Raw genomic sequence first — 16,168 nt, forward strand, 5'->3', positions numbered from 1 at the left:
AAGCTGTTTTAAAGAAAGAAAACATTTAGCAAGATATAACACTGTGGCAGCAATAACTTGGAGAGCATCCAACAAATCTACTATATTGATCTTCTACGTAAATGTTATTGGATTAAGTTAGCACAAGTAATAAGTGCACCAGCCAACTGCACCTAATGTGACCTTTTAGTAAATTTTTAAGACACTTACTATTTAAATATAATATTACAATTACTTTCCAGCTCAAAAAGAATAGGCCATGCTTTCTACTACAAATTGCAAAACACACTCTACCTATTTCTAGAACAACTCTAATGACTATCCAAAATGTATGGAGCAGAAATTGAGATATAGTAATATAGAAGCCATAGCAAAAGCATACCACATCTACTTCCAAGATACCACTAGTTCAGATATCAAAGTTACATATACAAGCATATCTCAGTTAGCAATGCTTCTGATAAAGAAACTCCTGCCCCCTCCTTTTGCTCCTTGTCTTCCGCTTAGCTGTTTTTGCTGTTGTTTGCTTGTTTTTAGCAGCATCAGTATTAGGAGGATGGTGAAACAGACTATCAGTGTTGCATTGTAGCAGTGCGTCTGCAGTAAACAGTGAAAAAAGCTTGAGCTGGTAAGAATGGGATTCTGTTCTAGCCACTCCTACTGTAGCTCTGTGTAGCCTAAAACAGGCAAGGTGACAGCAGCTGCTGCCACAACCCCTTACTGAGCAACAAGAGAGAGAGAGAGAGAAGGGGACAAGATAAGCTTGCCTCACCAATTCCCCCATTAAGTTTAAAAATACAGAACAAAACAGATCTCTAAGTTTAGCCAACAAAATCATAAGAAGAGGAGGCAAGTGAAAGTCATCCCTGGGTGCATTTTGAAAGAAGGCTTCAAGTGAACTCTAGAAGGTTTAAAATGTCTACTTAAGCAAGGCTCACTATGTATTCTTTAAAGTAAACCTGACTCAGGTGTCCTGCTTCTATGGAATATTTTTCTCATCCAGCTTCTCTGCGGTTGTGTTATTCTCATGTCTGCATTTCAATTACATATGAAGCAAAGAACCTGATGAAGCCATTATTCTTAACATCTATCATCAGACAATACTGGCCAGATTCCAAAAGTTGGTTGAGCACATGAAAAGGTTTGCATCAGTCCAGGAGAACTTCAAGAGTAAAACATCTAAAGCACTAACTACACAACACTTTGGATCTGGACCAGAATTTATATTCGCCACATATATCTTTCTAGAATGGAGTACTGAGGCAGACACTCCATGAACTGCCTAAGAAGAATATGAATTAGCTTTGGAAGAGTATTGCTCCTGTTATATTTAAAAGTTTGAACAAAAATTATCATTGTGTTCAGACAGATTAACAAAATATGTCATTTAAGAATGAAAACCAGTCATGCTGTATAGCCTGCCTATATATTCCATATCTTCCTTGAAAGAGTCTAAAGTGCAGTCTTCCTCTCTTCCTACTGTCCTCCACCTTACCAACCATTATTGTCTTTCCTAGTGAGTCTTGTCTTCTCATGATGTAGCTAAAGTACAACAGTCTCAGGCCCGTTCCGCATGGGCGGAAAGTACGTGCGTGGCACGTACTAGGGTTAGAAAGAGGCGTCCTTTCCGGATGCTCCTAGCCCTAGTACATGCCAATTCTACATGGGCGCTGCCATTTTGATGTAGTGGATGCTTAGCGTCCGCACATCTCAGCGGCATTATGATGCCGCAAGTGCACCATTGGCGCCTTGCAGTGGCATAAGGGCACCACAAGAAGCTGCATTTTGCAGCTTCTTTTTGTTGCACGGAGGAGTTGCGCGGTTTGCCTGCTGGGGCTCCTCCGCACAGGAAATGAAGGTGCTGGCAGACCACCCTTTTTGAGCGGTCTGTAAAGCGCCCCAGTTTAGTCACCTTGGCTTTTAGGGAGAGCTTAGGTTTGAAGTGCTCTATGACCCATTGTTTGTCTTTTTAGCATTCCACGGTATCTTTAGAACTCTTCTACAGCACCATATTTCAGATGAGCTGGTTTTCTTCTTAACAGCTTTCTTCACTGTCTAGCTTCCACAAAGAAGAAATGGGAAATACGATGACCTGGACAATCCTAACTTTAGTATTCAAGGACATATCTTTACAGTTCAGGGTCCTGCACAGTTCCTCCAAAACTATCTTTCCAAATCCTAGTCTTCTCCAATTCTTGACTCCAGCCCCCATTTTGATTGACTAAGTCAAGGTATGGAAAATCTTGAACTACAGTTGCCCGTCCAAGCCTGTGGACTTGAAAATCCGTGAAAGGGCAGCCACCATTGTCAATGGGGCATTCACCCCATTCATGCCTATGGGGCTTGAATATGTGTGAGTTTTGGAACTTGCAGGGGGTTCCGGAAAGGATCCCCCACAAGTTCCAAGGGCCAACTGTATTTCAAAGTCGTTATTGCCTACTTTAAAATGATGTCCATCATCTGTGGTCATTATTTTTTGTTTTCTTAATTTTCTTCAGCAATCATTACATGTCTTTGCTATTTTCTTCTAGTACTATCTTGTCATCTGGATATCTTAAATTGTTGATGTTCCTTCCTTCAATTTTCATGCCTCCTTCCTCCAAGTCTAATCCTGCTTTATGTACAATATATTCAGCACACAAGTTCAACAGATCAAATACAGCCTTCCCTGACCTCCTGGAAACCACTATGTTTCTCCATATTTTGTCCTAACAGTAGCCTCTTGTCCTTGAAGTCCATCCATTTTTTAAAGAATGACACATGCATTTTGGTTAAGAGAGATCCATAGTTTTTCATGGTCTATATAATCAAAGGATTTGCCATAATCTATAAAGCACAGACTAATTTTCTTCTGAGGTTCTTTGGTGCACTCCATTACTCAATATATCTTTGTAATATGATCCCTAGTACCTCTTCCTTTCTTGAACTTAGCTTGGACATCTGCCTTTTCACACTACATATATGTTAAAAGTCCTTGTTGTAGAATTTTGAGCACCATTTTACTTGTATGGGAAATGATGCAATGGGCCTGTGGTTACTGCAAGCCCTGGTGTCCCCTTTCTTTGGAAATTAGAATGTATATTGATGACATAGAGAAGTTAAATTAAGAACAAACTGAGTTAACAACTAAATTATTGACCTAAGTACTTCAAAAGTGACAAGATTTTACCCGTAACGTCTTCTCATTGATTAAAAAAGGAGATCTGGCAATGCATTTCTTATGTATTCTATAAAACCAAAGTTCTTCTAGCCTAGATTCTAAATTTAAAAAATAAACACATTACAGTGCCTACATCTCTGTTTTGCTGTGAAGTAATTCCAGTTCCAGCAATTCACTGCAGGCTGCTTAGTACCAGTAACTTCTCTAAAGCACTTCACAAACAATGGCCAAGTCTTTATGACAGCAGTCTCCTGAAAGCTCTCAGTACAGTATTGTGACAGCTGAACTGTATAGGGTAAAGTCCACCAAATTATTTGTAGAAATCTCTTCTGAAGCTTAGCTAGAAGCTTATCAAGTTTCAAGACTCAAGACTGGGACATTTGTTTCATAATACTCAGCAACTCTTACCTTTTTCATTTCTTCAACGTAGGCAATCATAGCATCTTCTTTCGGCATATCCCCTAAAGCACTCCATGCATCCCTACAATGAATATTACAAACATCTCAAGTTTCTGCTTTTATTTTGTTCTATTCCTTACTGTTCTGTTATACACTGAATCCAGCCTTACTTTTCCACTGTCACCCCTTGACCTCTGCTTCCATCATAATTTTTAACTTTAATTCCAGTAACCTTATCATAGTACATCATAGGTACAGTTTAAGTACAAACAGGTAAGGCAGCAGGCAGAAATTAAGCAACGATGGCTTGAAGATAGCGAAAGACAAAAGATAGAAGCACATGTCTATCCTCCAGGTTACTGGGGGGCCTGAAAAGACAGCCAAAATCTTCTCTGAAGATGCCAACCACAAATGCCAGTGAAACATCAGGAATAAACATCTAGAACATGGCCACATAGCCCGAAAAACCCGCAAAAAACTAAGGCCAAAATAAGGCTGCTTCAGGTCTCTTTGGAAGTATGCTGTTTAAATGACACATGCATCTTAAGAGGCCAAAAGCTGCGCCAAAGCATGGCTTTGGTGCAGCTTCCCACCTCTTAGGACACATGCATCATTTAAATAGCATACCTCCAAAGAGACCCAAAGCAGCTTTTTTTTTTTTTTGGCCTGTCTGTTCAGGCCCAAAGGTAGCTTATTTTGTGCCCGAGTCTCTCAAATAACAACAGGATCTCCATTTTAAAAAAGAAAATAAAAAAATTCACAAACACCTTTTACTACATATTTATATTAAAGGACACACTTTTATGTTATTTCAAACTGATAGATATAGTATTTATTTACTATTATGGTCCAAATGCAAGGTGTGTAGGAACACAGGAAACTTCCTATTGCTGTGTCAGATCATTAGTCCACCTAACCCAGTCTAGTTTACCCTGACAGTACTCTCTACAACTGGAAATGGCTCTCCTGCATTTCAAAGTCTTTCCTTACACTTGCCAAGGACTAAGCTTGTGGCTTTCTATAAGCAACGTTTATATTCTATGATTCAGCTATGACCCCCTCTCATGAAAGAAAAAAAAAAACAGTATAACCAGTCTTCACCCATCCTGAGCATGGCATGTCGACAAACAGCATCTCAAAACCTATTTTGCTCTTATGTATCATATTTACCATTTGTATCTACCAATGGGATCCCAAAATCCAGGTCTTGGACTATTACATGGTCCTTGAGTTGCTTGCTTGTAAAAGCTGTAGAACTTGAGCATCATTTCATTTGTTGGCTGGAATGAACCTGTAGAAAAGTTTTTAAGAATAAAAAATTATGCAGTTTTAAATCTATTATTTATTTGAACTCAGAATTTTAATTGAACACAATGAAGTACTGTAGCTGGATATCCAGTTACACCTCCTGTCTCTGTTTCCTTTTACTTTCTGAGCAGAAAGAATCTGGTGGCCATTGTAGCTTTGTACAAACACATGAAAATACACATTCACCTTTAACTTTCAGGTAATGATATCATCACTGGCTTAAATTCAATTGTTAGGAGTCAACTAGAGTAGACTCACTGAATCAACTTCTGAATAGTAAAGTGATTCAATGAGTTTACTCCAGCTGGGACTACCAACAGGATTTAGGCAACTGTTTTGAAAGTCTTCCTCTGAGTGAATGCAATGTGTCCAGAAGAACAGAAAAAATAGGACTCTGCACACTAACTTTACAAAATAGAGGACAAGGGAACTGTCTCTATTATGGCACATCTAATATATATACTATGTTGAAGCCATATTATACCTACAGAAATTGAGAGCCATGTCATCTGCTTTATTATACTTGTTGCAGTATTTTAATACAAAATGTTTCTATCCTATTTGGAATATCTATGGCTGGACTATTCCAGTCCAGTTGCTTCAGGCTGTGACTGCCATAGGTCCTACTCTTAGAGTCATGCCAATATCGTAGGCTCTACTGAAACCCAAATCCAAAGGAGATCTCTGCACTGCCTTCATATTTAGATAGCCATTAGGTGGCACCTAACCTTCTTTTAATGAATCACACATTCATCTTGAAAAGGCCTTATATGTTATACACACACTGTGAAGGCCATCTCCAGTTTTCTAATATTAGGCCATAAGTATATTGGTGAGGAGTTCATCATACCCAGGTCTCTCACCAAAACAAAAACACATATTGACATTTCCAACATTTCACTTTTTGTCCCAAGTGGACTCAGTGGGGGGCTGTTTAACAATAACTATTTTTATTGAAGGAAGAACCATTAAATGATCCCAAAACACATTTCACTTTTGTTACTGTATTTTAAAAGACTGAAAACAACATGGTCATAAAATCAGTGGTCAATCTAAAAACTGTGATTCTCATTGCTAAAGTCAAGTTCTGGAGTGCTGCAAAGGAAAGCACTTTCTGTCTGTAACTATTAATAACCCATCTGGAGAAACAATTAAAAAAAACAAGAAAGCCTTCTATTATGTTTTCCTTTTTTTCAAATTAATAGTTCCAGTTTGTTCTAGTTGTACTTTCGGTGCAACTCAAGCAATTTCATAAAAGGGTGGAGTGGGAAAATGAAGGAATTTGGAAACGATGTTGCTTACACCCACAAGATGTCACCTATCAAAATTGAGAGGGATGTTAACAGGTCCAGGCAAAAAACCAAAACAAGCCTCTTTTTTAATGGAACGAGGGAAATCTCTTAAGCAGAGGGAGAACATTTTAAAACCTTTAAATCAAGACTACACAACATTTTCAGGTCTGAGAACAGCATCCAGTTGTGGCTGGGAAGTTATTTTTCAGCCCTCTTCCCTATTCAGGATGAACAACTTTCATTGTAAATGTGTACTAATACAGATCATAAAACACCAGGATTATCTATAAGATGCAACAATGCAAAGGATAACACAATACAATAGTGATGATCCCCAGAGAGGAAGGGACATCGGTCCTTTGCACCAAAACCTAAGTTCTGTGTCCCCTTAAAAGCCTCATCTGTTATGAGACGAACTTTTGTGCAGCAGAGTACACAAAATTAGGGCAATTTTAGGTCAAATTTAGGATATCGTTTCATTCAGTGGTTAGGATTACAGATCTTGCGTCCAAGAAAGTGGACTCTCTAAAAGCATAAAGCAAAACACATTTATTATTCCTTTACAAGACACAAAGGTCTTGTTTTTGTCACTGAAAAAGAAATCCTATACCTATTATCTAAAAGCCACACTGAACCCATTGGGGCTTACTACTCCAAATGTGTGTAAGATTATGCTAAAAGGACCTCAATATGAACTTGACCAGCTATGGTCATTTCTGATGAGGGTTGTCAGAGTAAAAACTAGACAAGGACCCTGCACCTTGAATCATTGTATCAAAAGAGGAATTTCAGCAGGTGTTTGCCACACAACTAGCTAACAAGCAACACCCTCATTTGCATAACCATCACCTGAAATTACCTCATTTGCATAGCCATTAAAGGCACCTGAACTGTCTCCAACTTTCACTCTGGCTTCAGATCCATTGACAAGCCCTTAGATCTTCAAAAGTGATGGTGGGACAGACCCACAACACAACATTTGAAGCTATAGTTACCCATTTCTTTAATTGTTGTCTCTTGTATTAATTCAACTGCTAGTCCACTAAGGACACCTAACTACTGACTCAATGGCAGTTAACTAAAACGCCCTACAGTTCATGGCGCTGCCTTGCTATGGAATTCTGGGAGTTGGAGTTTGTTGTGGGGCCCAGAGGCCCCACAACAAACTCCAACTCCCAGAATTCCACAGCAACGAGCCAGACAACAAGTTAAAGCGGTGCCAAACCGTGTTATCTCTCCAGTGTGGACACAACACAACCCCCCCTTACCATTTTTGGGCAGGCTTTGTATCACCTTCACGGCGGCCTCGAAGCGAGTTTCGTGGACGGAGAAGGAGGAGGCGTCGTCGCCGGTCTCTGCCTCGGTCTCCGCCATGGCCGCCCCCTCCTCCTCCTCCTCCTCCTCTTGGGCCCGAATTATGTCCTTGTCGTCGCAGCCTCTCCTCCTCCTCTTCCTTCCCTTCTTCCCCGGGGAGGAGGACCCTGCAGCCGAGACATTATTATGTTAGAGTCGGTCGGGGGAGGGACATATAAAGGCCTCTGTCCCCAAAACAAGGCGAAGGGAAGGCGGCCTGAGTGAGCTGTCCCACAAACAAAACACAACCCTTTTCACTCCTCCGAGTCCCCGACTCAAAGCACTCGGCAGGCACCCAAATGTTGTTGTTGTTGTTGTTGTTGTTGTTGTGTGCCTTGGAGTCGTTTCCGAATTATGGCGGCCCCAAAGGCGAAACTATTATAAGGTTTACTTGGCAAGTTTCCCCTCAGAGGGGGTTTGCCACTGCCATCCTCTGAGGATGAGATTGTGTAAGATTGTGTGGTTGTTGTTGTTGTGTGCCTTCGTTTCTGACTTATGGCGACCCCTGAGGCGAACCTATGCTAAGGCTTTCTGGGCAGGTTCCTCTCAGAGAGGGTTTGCCACTGCCATCCTCTGAGGCTGAGAGAGTGCGACTAACAGAGTTTTCTTTCAACCAAGTATGATAGATAGATAGATGATAGATAGATAGATAGATAGATAGATAGATAGATATCATACTTGGTTGAAAGAAAACTCTGTTAGTTCTTCAACAGCTTCAACTTTGCCTTCAGTCGACTCACAAGAAAATGGCCATAAAGGATTCTGGAGGAGACAATACATAGAGAGAACGTGTAGCACGAAAGGAAGAAATTGGAAGCATGAGCTTTCCTAGACTTCATTCTACTTCCTCAGATGCATTTGTGGAGTAGAAGCCAGGGACAGACATATATAGGCCATTGGTGGATGTACAGGCTGAGTCTCCCTAGTCCGAAACGCCTGAAACAGAAGTAGTTAAAGAGTTCCCATATCTTGGTTTAAACATTGATAAGAACCGAGACTGCAGCCAAGAAATAAGAAGACTAAGAATGGGATGGGCAGCCATGAGAGAACTAGTTGTTCATTGTTGTGTGCCTTCAAATTAGTTCTGAGTTGTGGTGATCCTGAGGCAAACCTATCATGGGGTTTTCTTGCCAAGATGTGTTCAGAGGTTTGCCACAGCCTTCCCCTGAGGCTGAGAGTGTGTGACTTGCCCTAGGACAGTCATCCAGTGAGTTTCATGGCTGAGTGGGAAATCGAACCTTGGTCTCCATAGTTGTAACCAAACACTCAAACCACTTTGCCACATTGGCTCACTCACTAAAGAGTTCCAGTACCTTGGATCAAACATTGATAAGAATGGAGATTGCAGTCAAGAAGTAAGACTACAAATGGGAAGGGCAGCCATGAAAAGACTAGACAAGATCCTGAAGTGTAAAGATATGCATCTGAGTACAAAAGTGAGACTCATCCAAGGCAGTATATTCCCTTTCACCATGTACGGCTGTGAGAGCTGGACAGGGAAGAAAGCTGACAGAAAGAAAATCAACTCATTTGAGATAATGGTGTTGCAGAAGACTGCTGAGGATATCCTTGACAGACAAAAAGACAAATAAATGGGTCTTAGGACAGATCAAGGCTGGAAGCTAAGATGGTGAAACTGAGGCTGTCATACTTTGGTTACATGATGAGAAGGCATGGCTCACTACAAAAGACAATAATGGTAGAAAAGGTGGAGGGTAATAGAAAGAGAGGAAGACCACATGCCAAATGGATGGACTCAAGAAGCCATGGGCCTGAAATTACAGGACCTGAGTAGAGTGGCTGACAAAAGAGGGTCTTGGACATGTTTCATCCACAGGGTCGCCATGAGTCATGGTCAACTTGAGGGCAGTTATTAACAACAAATTTGCATATACATACATAATGAGGTATCTTGAAGATGGTACCCAAGTCTAAATATAAAATTCATCTATATTTATTTATTTATCACTTTTCTCCCAGGACAGGACCCAAGATGCCTCCCAGGTCTCAAAAATGTTTACAAAAATTTTTAAAATTAATTTAAAATTGCCATATTAAAACACATTAAAACATTCAAATCGCCTCATTAAAACACATTAAAACAACTGATTAAAAATCATTCAATAGTTAAACACATTAAAACATACATCTAAATCAGAACCTTCCCTGATTAACCATTGAGAGCTAGCTTAAATAAAAATATCCTTGCTGCAGAAAGGAAAGCAGGGAGGGGGCCAGCCTAGCCTCTTGTTGAAGGGTAATTTCATACACAATATCTTTAAATAATTTCATCCATGAAAACAAAGGTTGCGTACACTGAACCATCAGAAAGCAAAGGTGTCATTATCTCAGCCACCCGTTAAAATTTGGGGGCAGAATATTTCACATTTTAGATTTAGACTGGGCCCTTGGTGTCAGCTTGGGTTTGGTTCCAGGACTGCCTGCGGATACCAAAATCCATGGGTGCTCAAGTCCCATTAAATATAATGGATAGTAAAATGGTGTCCCTTATATAAAATAGCAAAATCAAAGTTTCCTTTTTAACATATATATATATATATATATATATGCGCCGTGGATGCTTGAATCGGTGGGTTAATAATCCATGGATATGGAGGGACAACTATTCAGTTTGGCCTCACCATGTTTCTCACAACAAAGCATTTCATCACCTCAGCTTCCAGGCCTCTCTCTGGAATACTTCACCTTGGTTGCTATCACTGACTCCCTGTTTCTCACTCACTCTATCACTGTTTGGGTCTCACGACCTTTATTCCTAGTGATGAAGAAATGTGCAATTTGCAGGATTTCCACAAATGTTCATCCCACTGTGCAATGGTAGAAAGGCTTGTGCAGCTGCAGTCCTGTATTTACACCTCTGGGTAATAAACCAGATTTAACTGAATGGGACTTCCACGTAGATGTAAGAAGATTGCATTACAGACTCAGAAAGGACCCTAACTTTTCCACACCATTATTCTATCTTGCCTGTTGAAACTATTGCTGGTTTATAAAGTTGGTCCTCTGTACCCATGGTTTTTTTTAATCCATGGAGCCAACCATCCATGGTTTGAAAATATTAAAAACAAAACAAAACCAGAAAGCAAACTGATTTTGCCATGTTATAACGGGGAAATCATTTTACTATACCATTGTATTTAATGGCACTATCCATGGGGTGATCTTTGAAACAAACCCCAGTGGATACCAAGGGCTCACTGTACAGTCATCCCTCCTTATCCACGGATTCAAACATCCACGGCTTGAAAATCCTTTTAAAAATATACAAATTCCCACAGGCAAACCTTGATTTTGGCCTTTTATACAATGGTCACCATTTTACAGTCCTACTATATTTAATGGGACTTGAGCATCCATGGATTTTGGTATCTACGGCAGGTCCTGGAACCAAACTCCAGCTGATACCAAGGGCTCACTGTACTGTATAACTTTTTAACCTTTCTTCAGCCACTCTAGTTGCAGAGTTCAAAAAAGTGATTTCAAACATGTTGTGGAGTAACAGCTGGCACATACTGAAAAAGCTTATGAACGTTGTGTTTGCGTCTATGTCTTCAAGTCACTTGTCGACTTACGGCAACCCCATGGATTTCAGTTGTGTTTTCTTTGGCAAGGAGTACTCAAGAGGTGCTCTGGCCATTTTTAAAAAACGGTCTGGGATGTTGTATTGTTTCAAAGTGTTTTAAACACTTTCATCTTTTGTTAAAAAACTGTATTTCATTCTTTTAACAAGCAATCTACTTTAATATTGTAATAATTTGATTCTATTTTAAGGTATCACTTGTCTATGTTTTTAATTGTACTATTCTTTTAAGATGGTGAGCCGCTCCGGGAAAAGAGCAGGGTACAAATAAATATAATCATATGAATAATACCATAAAGAAACTTGCTCCCTCTATTCTCACTCCATTGGTGCCTCACAGCTACTTCCCAGCAAATTTATCTACCCTGCAAAAGCCACTTCCAACCTCACTATCAACTCCTGACCCCAAAACACAACACCTCCATTGTGTTGGCATTCACACACTTTTCTGGAAGTGGAACGATGGAGGGATCCTAACACATATCCAACACACACACACCTCTTCGACTGCAGCCTGAACATGACAGTCGCAATATCTAATATTCTTTCCTCCAACTTCATAAAATGTCCTCCCTTAGCAGGCCAAGAAGGCAGTGGCTTCTTAAAAGAGCTGACCCTCCCCTTCCCAACCAGGAGAGATCACAAACAGTACCACACACCCCATGATTCCTACCTTGCAGCCGCAGACGCCTCTAACCTTTGCCCAGAGGCACCTTTTGCCTTCTGTTAATGTCTTCTAACAGCAGCTAGCAACTCATTCTTGCCCCGCCTCTTACGTGGCATGCTGGGAAGTGTAGTCCATAGGCTTGTGCTTCCGGTATCTGACATCCTGCCTGCCATGGCAATCGTTTCATTTATTCCCACCCACCTTTTAAATTCCTTTTAAATTTTTCTTTATTTATGTTGGCTGAGAGTCTGACTGTTTCAAAGACTGGGTCTCTATAGCCACAGGCAGTAAACACACCTCTTTTTGTTGTTGAAGGATCACTGAATTACTGATTACTGAACTGTCAAAATCACACTCACCATAATTTGTTTTGAAAATCATACTTTGATCTTTGCTTCTTACTTTTATTCATGGCTTTATTCATTTATTTACATTTATTCCTGCTTCTTAGCTAAGGAGGTTGGACAGGAGGGTCCTTGTGGTCTCTTCCAACTCTATGATTCTATACTCAAAATGGAGGACATTTTGACATTCTTCCTGGACAGAAGGCTGATATGTAGGGCATGCCCTGGAAAAGGAGAGCCTCTGGTCACCCTGAGAGAAACCTAGATATAGGGGACCTGTTTGTACTCTGTAAAATTGCTATGTATACAAATAGCAATCATAAACAACGGCAGCACGTGCTCATGGAGAATATATGAATCCTGGCAAAAGTTAGTATCATGATTTGCCAAGACTCAGACCTTCTTCATGAGCAAAGACTGGCCACATGCTGCTTCTGCTTATGATTGCTATTTGTTACTATACATGTTATTCAGTACAGACATGTCCCCTGTATTTGGATTTCTCTCAGGGTAACCAGGCGTCCTCCTTTTCCAGGACATGTCCTACATTTCAACCTTCTGTCCAGGAGGAATTTCAAAATGCTCCATTTTGAGCTTGACCTGCTACCAAAACACACTGCATATAGAATCCAGTTTGACACTGCTTTAACTGCCTTGGGAATTCTGGGATTTGTAGTTTGGTGAGGCATTTAGCCTTCTCTTTCAGAGAGCTCTGGTGCCACCACAAACTACAATTCCCAGAATTCCCCAGCACATACCCAGGGCAGTTAAAGCAGGGTCATACAAATTTCTGCAGTGTGTTTTGGCCCCTAGAAGCATGAATTTACATTTTTTTATTCGTGCTTTTAACTTTTATTTTGTAATGTCCTACATTTTTCTTGAATTTTGTGGTGCCTTGTCCTCTTTTGTGCTTATAAGATCTGGTCATCCTGATTTCAATGGATTGTTTTCTGTATAAGTACGCCTACTACTTCCATCTACAAATAAGCTTATTTTCCAATTGTTGAGCCAGTGTAGTGTAGTGGTTTGAGCACTGGACTAGGACTCTGGAGACCAAGGCTCAAATCCTGGCTGGTGGGCCATGGAAACCCACTGAGATGACCTTGGACAAGTCACACTCTCACAGCCTCAGAGGATGGCAATGGCAAACCCCCTCTGAAGAGATATGCAAAGAAAACCCCACGATGGGTTTGCCAATGGATCACTATAAGTCAGAAACAACTTGAAGGCACACAACAACAATAGGCCTAAATACCCTAAAGCGGGGGTTCCCAACCTGTGCTCCCTTAGGGCTCTGTGTGCTCTGTGGCCTTTACAGGGAAATGAAAAAAATAAACATTGAATCAAATTAAAGAACAAGAATATATTCTTATATATATTCCTAAACACCATTAAGACATAGAATATGCCTCTTAGGGGCTCCACCATAGAAATAAGGGCTCTGCGAGACATAGAGGTTGGGAACCCCTGCCCTAAAGGCATCAGATCCCATCTGATCTTAGAAAGTAAGCAGGGTGAGCCTTGGTTAGTGCTTGGATGGGAAACCCCAAATGAATACAAATACAATATAGCTGTGGGCTATATTTCAGAAAGGAACTGCCAAAGCCGCCTCTGAGTATTCCTTGCTTAAGAAAACCCAATGAAATTAATGGGATTGCCATCAGGTAACTTTAAGGCTTGGCAATTTGTAGTCCTCCACCAGCACCCATAACTAGTGAAGCAAATGATGATGGGGATTGCAGTCCAACAAAATCTGGAGGAAAATAATTTACTCAATCCTTCTTTTACTGCGGGAAATCGAATGCCTCCTTTCAAGGAGGGAAGGAAGGATACTAGGCAAACAGAATATATACAGGATATGTTTTGTCCGTTGAATTGGCTGCCAATTGCTTTTTACGGTGTAGTGGCATGACTGATAGACTATGACTCTGGAGACCAGGTTTTGAATCCCTGCTCAGCCATGGAAACCCACTGTAAGGCCTTTGGTAAGTCACACTCTCTCAGCTTCAGAGGATGGCTATGGTAAACCCCCTCTGAAGAAACCTGCCAAGAAAACCCTGTGATAGGTTTGCCTTAGGGTTTCCATAAGTCAGAAACAACCTGAAGGCACACAAAAAAAGCAACAAATGCTTTGGACTCAGCTGAAGCTGCTAGTGATAACTTCAAGAGTTTCAGAGACAGCTGTCCCTGTACTGGCTTCCATGACAATGTGGATAGTCTAATCAAACTTTGGTTAATTTCCCCATTTTGTACAAGGTCAGAACTGTTATGGCCAGAAGCAGGGCCTCTATATCAGTTAATTTTATTAAATATCCCGCCCTACAATACTGCTGCTTCAGGGGTGGCTGACGTTTATATAGAAGAGATTACCACAAGCACATCACATATCAAACAATACAATGACCCAAACAGTAAAAACAAACAAAAACAACATTAGAAAAATAGTAATTTAGGAGTGGGAATTTAATAATAATAATAATAATAATAATAATAATAATTTAGTGGATCGAGTTCAGGAGTTCGTTATTTTAAATGTCTTTTCCAGACACAAGAATGATGTAGGAATGGGTACCAAATGAGTCAATTGGATGACAGCACTCCAGAACTGACATACTACGGCTGCAAAGGCTCTCCATGACATTGCCATCTCCATAGCCTCTGAGATCCAAGGATAGCCAGAGAAGAATTTCCTAACGTGACCCTACAATGTCAGGTTATGGATTTAAACCTACTTTAAAATTAAGTAAATAATCTGTGGTTATTGTTAATAGTTAACCTTGCTTTTGAACTTTCTTCCTTACTTTATTCTGTAGTCGTTCCAAGTCTGCTATTTTCTGCATGTGATATTGAAGGCAGGGAAGTGTCAAATTAACTATGTGTAAGCTGCCCTGGGAGAAGTTTTGGCTGAAGTATAAATACTTTAAACAGTGAAGACAGATAGACAAAAATGCTTGCGATGTAGTCTAAATCTAAAGTTTGGTCAAATACAGTTCATAAACTTGCATTAGAAAGAGAGAAAAACTTCCAAATTCTGAAGTGTATTTAGTGCAATATTTGGTAATACTGTGTGTTCAAGAATGAGGATTTATATAGTTTAACACTTTATAGAATCCAGGGGTAGCCATATTGGCCATATGGCAAAGTACAACACCATCCAAAATCCACAATATTTAGGGCCAATCAAAATGCACATTATACATGTTGTAAGCTTTCAAAGCTCTGCTGACTTCTTCATCAGGCAAAGGTGTTAAAATGATACAGGAGAAAGTGTGTGTGTGTTTGTGTGTGTGTATAGACAATGTTATTCATAGCCCTACATTTGCACTTTATAGAATGGATATACTGTATTAAGCTCGAAGTGCCACCAAGTGGTTTGGAATCATAATTGCAACTGGAGAATTTTTGCTCCCTAGGAAAACATTAAGGATTTACTTTGGCTCATCTGCATTTAATAATAGTGTTAAGTGAACTGAGTCACTATAATTAAATATTAAGAAAACATCTTGGTTGTATTTTACTTATATAACCTAATTATCCTTTAGCTAAATCAGGGAAATACTGAGATGAAGAAAGTAATAAACTTGTTTGCTAAATTTTTTAATGTGAATGAGGTTGATTCACTTCTGGTGACTCATCTCACAAGTGTCTCATCTTTTGTATACTGTGTTTGCTTACTCTCTAACAATCTTTCACCTGGTTTTTTACATCTGGTAGCCTGTTTACTGTTTCGGTTAAGAGCTGCTAGAAAAGACATACAAAAACTCCTGTTGGACCTCCAGGACTAACAAACCAATAACAGCAGAAGGTTTTGTGGGTTATTGGTCGCTTCATGAGCTGTATGGAGTGTTATCCAAACTTTCAAGTGTGTGCTTCTCTGTGTGTGTATGTGTATCATCTCTGAACACATTGTGCCTGTTGAAAACTATGCCAGTATGACTTAGTACATTTCTACTTGTGGATTGCAAGTCTGCCATCCAAGGATCAACCTAGCTAAGTAAAGTTAGATCAGGAAACCATGCCCTATGAGGAGAGACTTAGGGAGCTGGGTATGTTTAGCCTGGAGAA

General features: G+C 40.2%; 1 protein-coding gene across 3 annotated transcripts in view; it reads right to left on the reverse strand.

The window, feature by feature from the left end:
* Positions 1-11,862, reverse strand: part of ACBD5 (acyl-CoA binding domain containing 5) — a 30,117-nt gene extending 18,255 nt beyond the window's left edge. The window contains exons 1-4 of one of the 3 annotated variants that reach the window (XM_042472415.1): positions 11,766-11,862; positions 7,407-7,619; positions 4,709-4,829; positions 3,548-3,620 (exon numbers count right to left, since the gene is read on the reverse strand). In XM_042472415.1, the coding sequence (XP_042328349.1) occupies positions 3,548-3,620; positions 4,709-4,829; positions 7,407-7,512 (300 nt within the window). In that variant the 5' untranslated portion in view covers positions 7,513-7,619; positions 11,766-11,862. Of the gene's footprint in view, positions 1-3,547; positions 3,621-4,708; positions 4,830-7,406; positions 7,817-11,765 lie in introns of those variants that run through there. The other 2 variants (XM_042472414.1, XM_042472417.1) reach the window with 2 other exon arrangements.
* Between the last annotated feature and the right edge of the window lie 4,306 nt (positions 11,863-16,168).

Source organism: Sceloporus undulatus, chromosome 6 (genome assembly GCF_019175285.1).
Source record: "Sceloporus undulatus isolate JIND9_A2432 ecotype Alabama chromosome 6, SceUnd_v1.1, whole genome shotgun sequence".
Lineage (NCBI taxonomy): Eukaryota > Metazoa > Chordata > Lepidosauria > Squamata > Phrynosomatidae > Sceloporus > Sceloporus undulatus.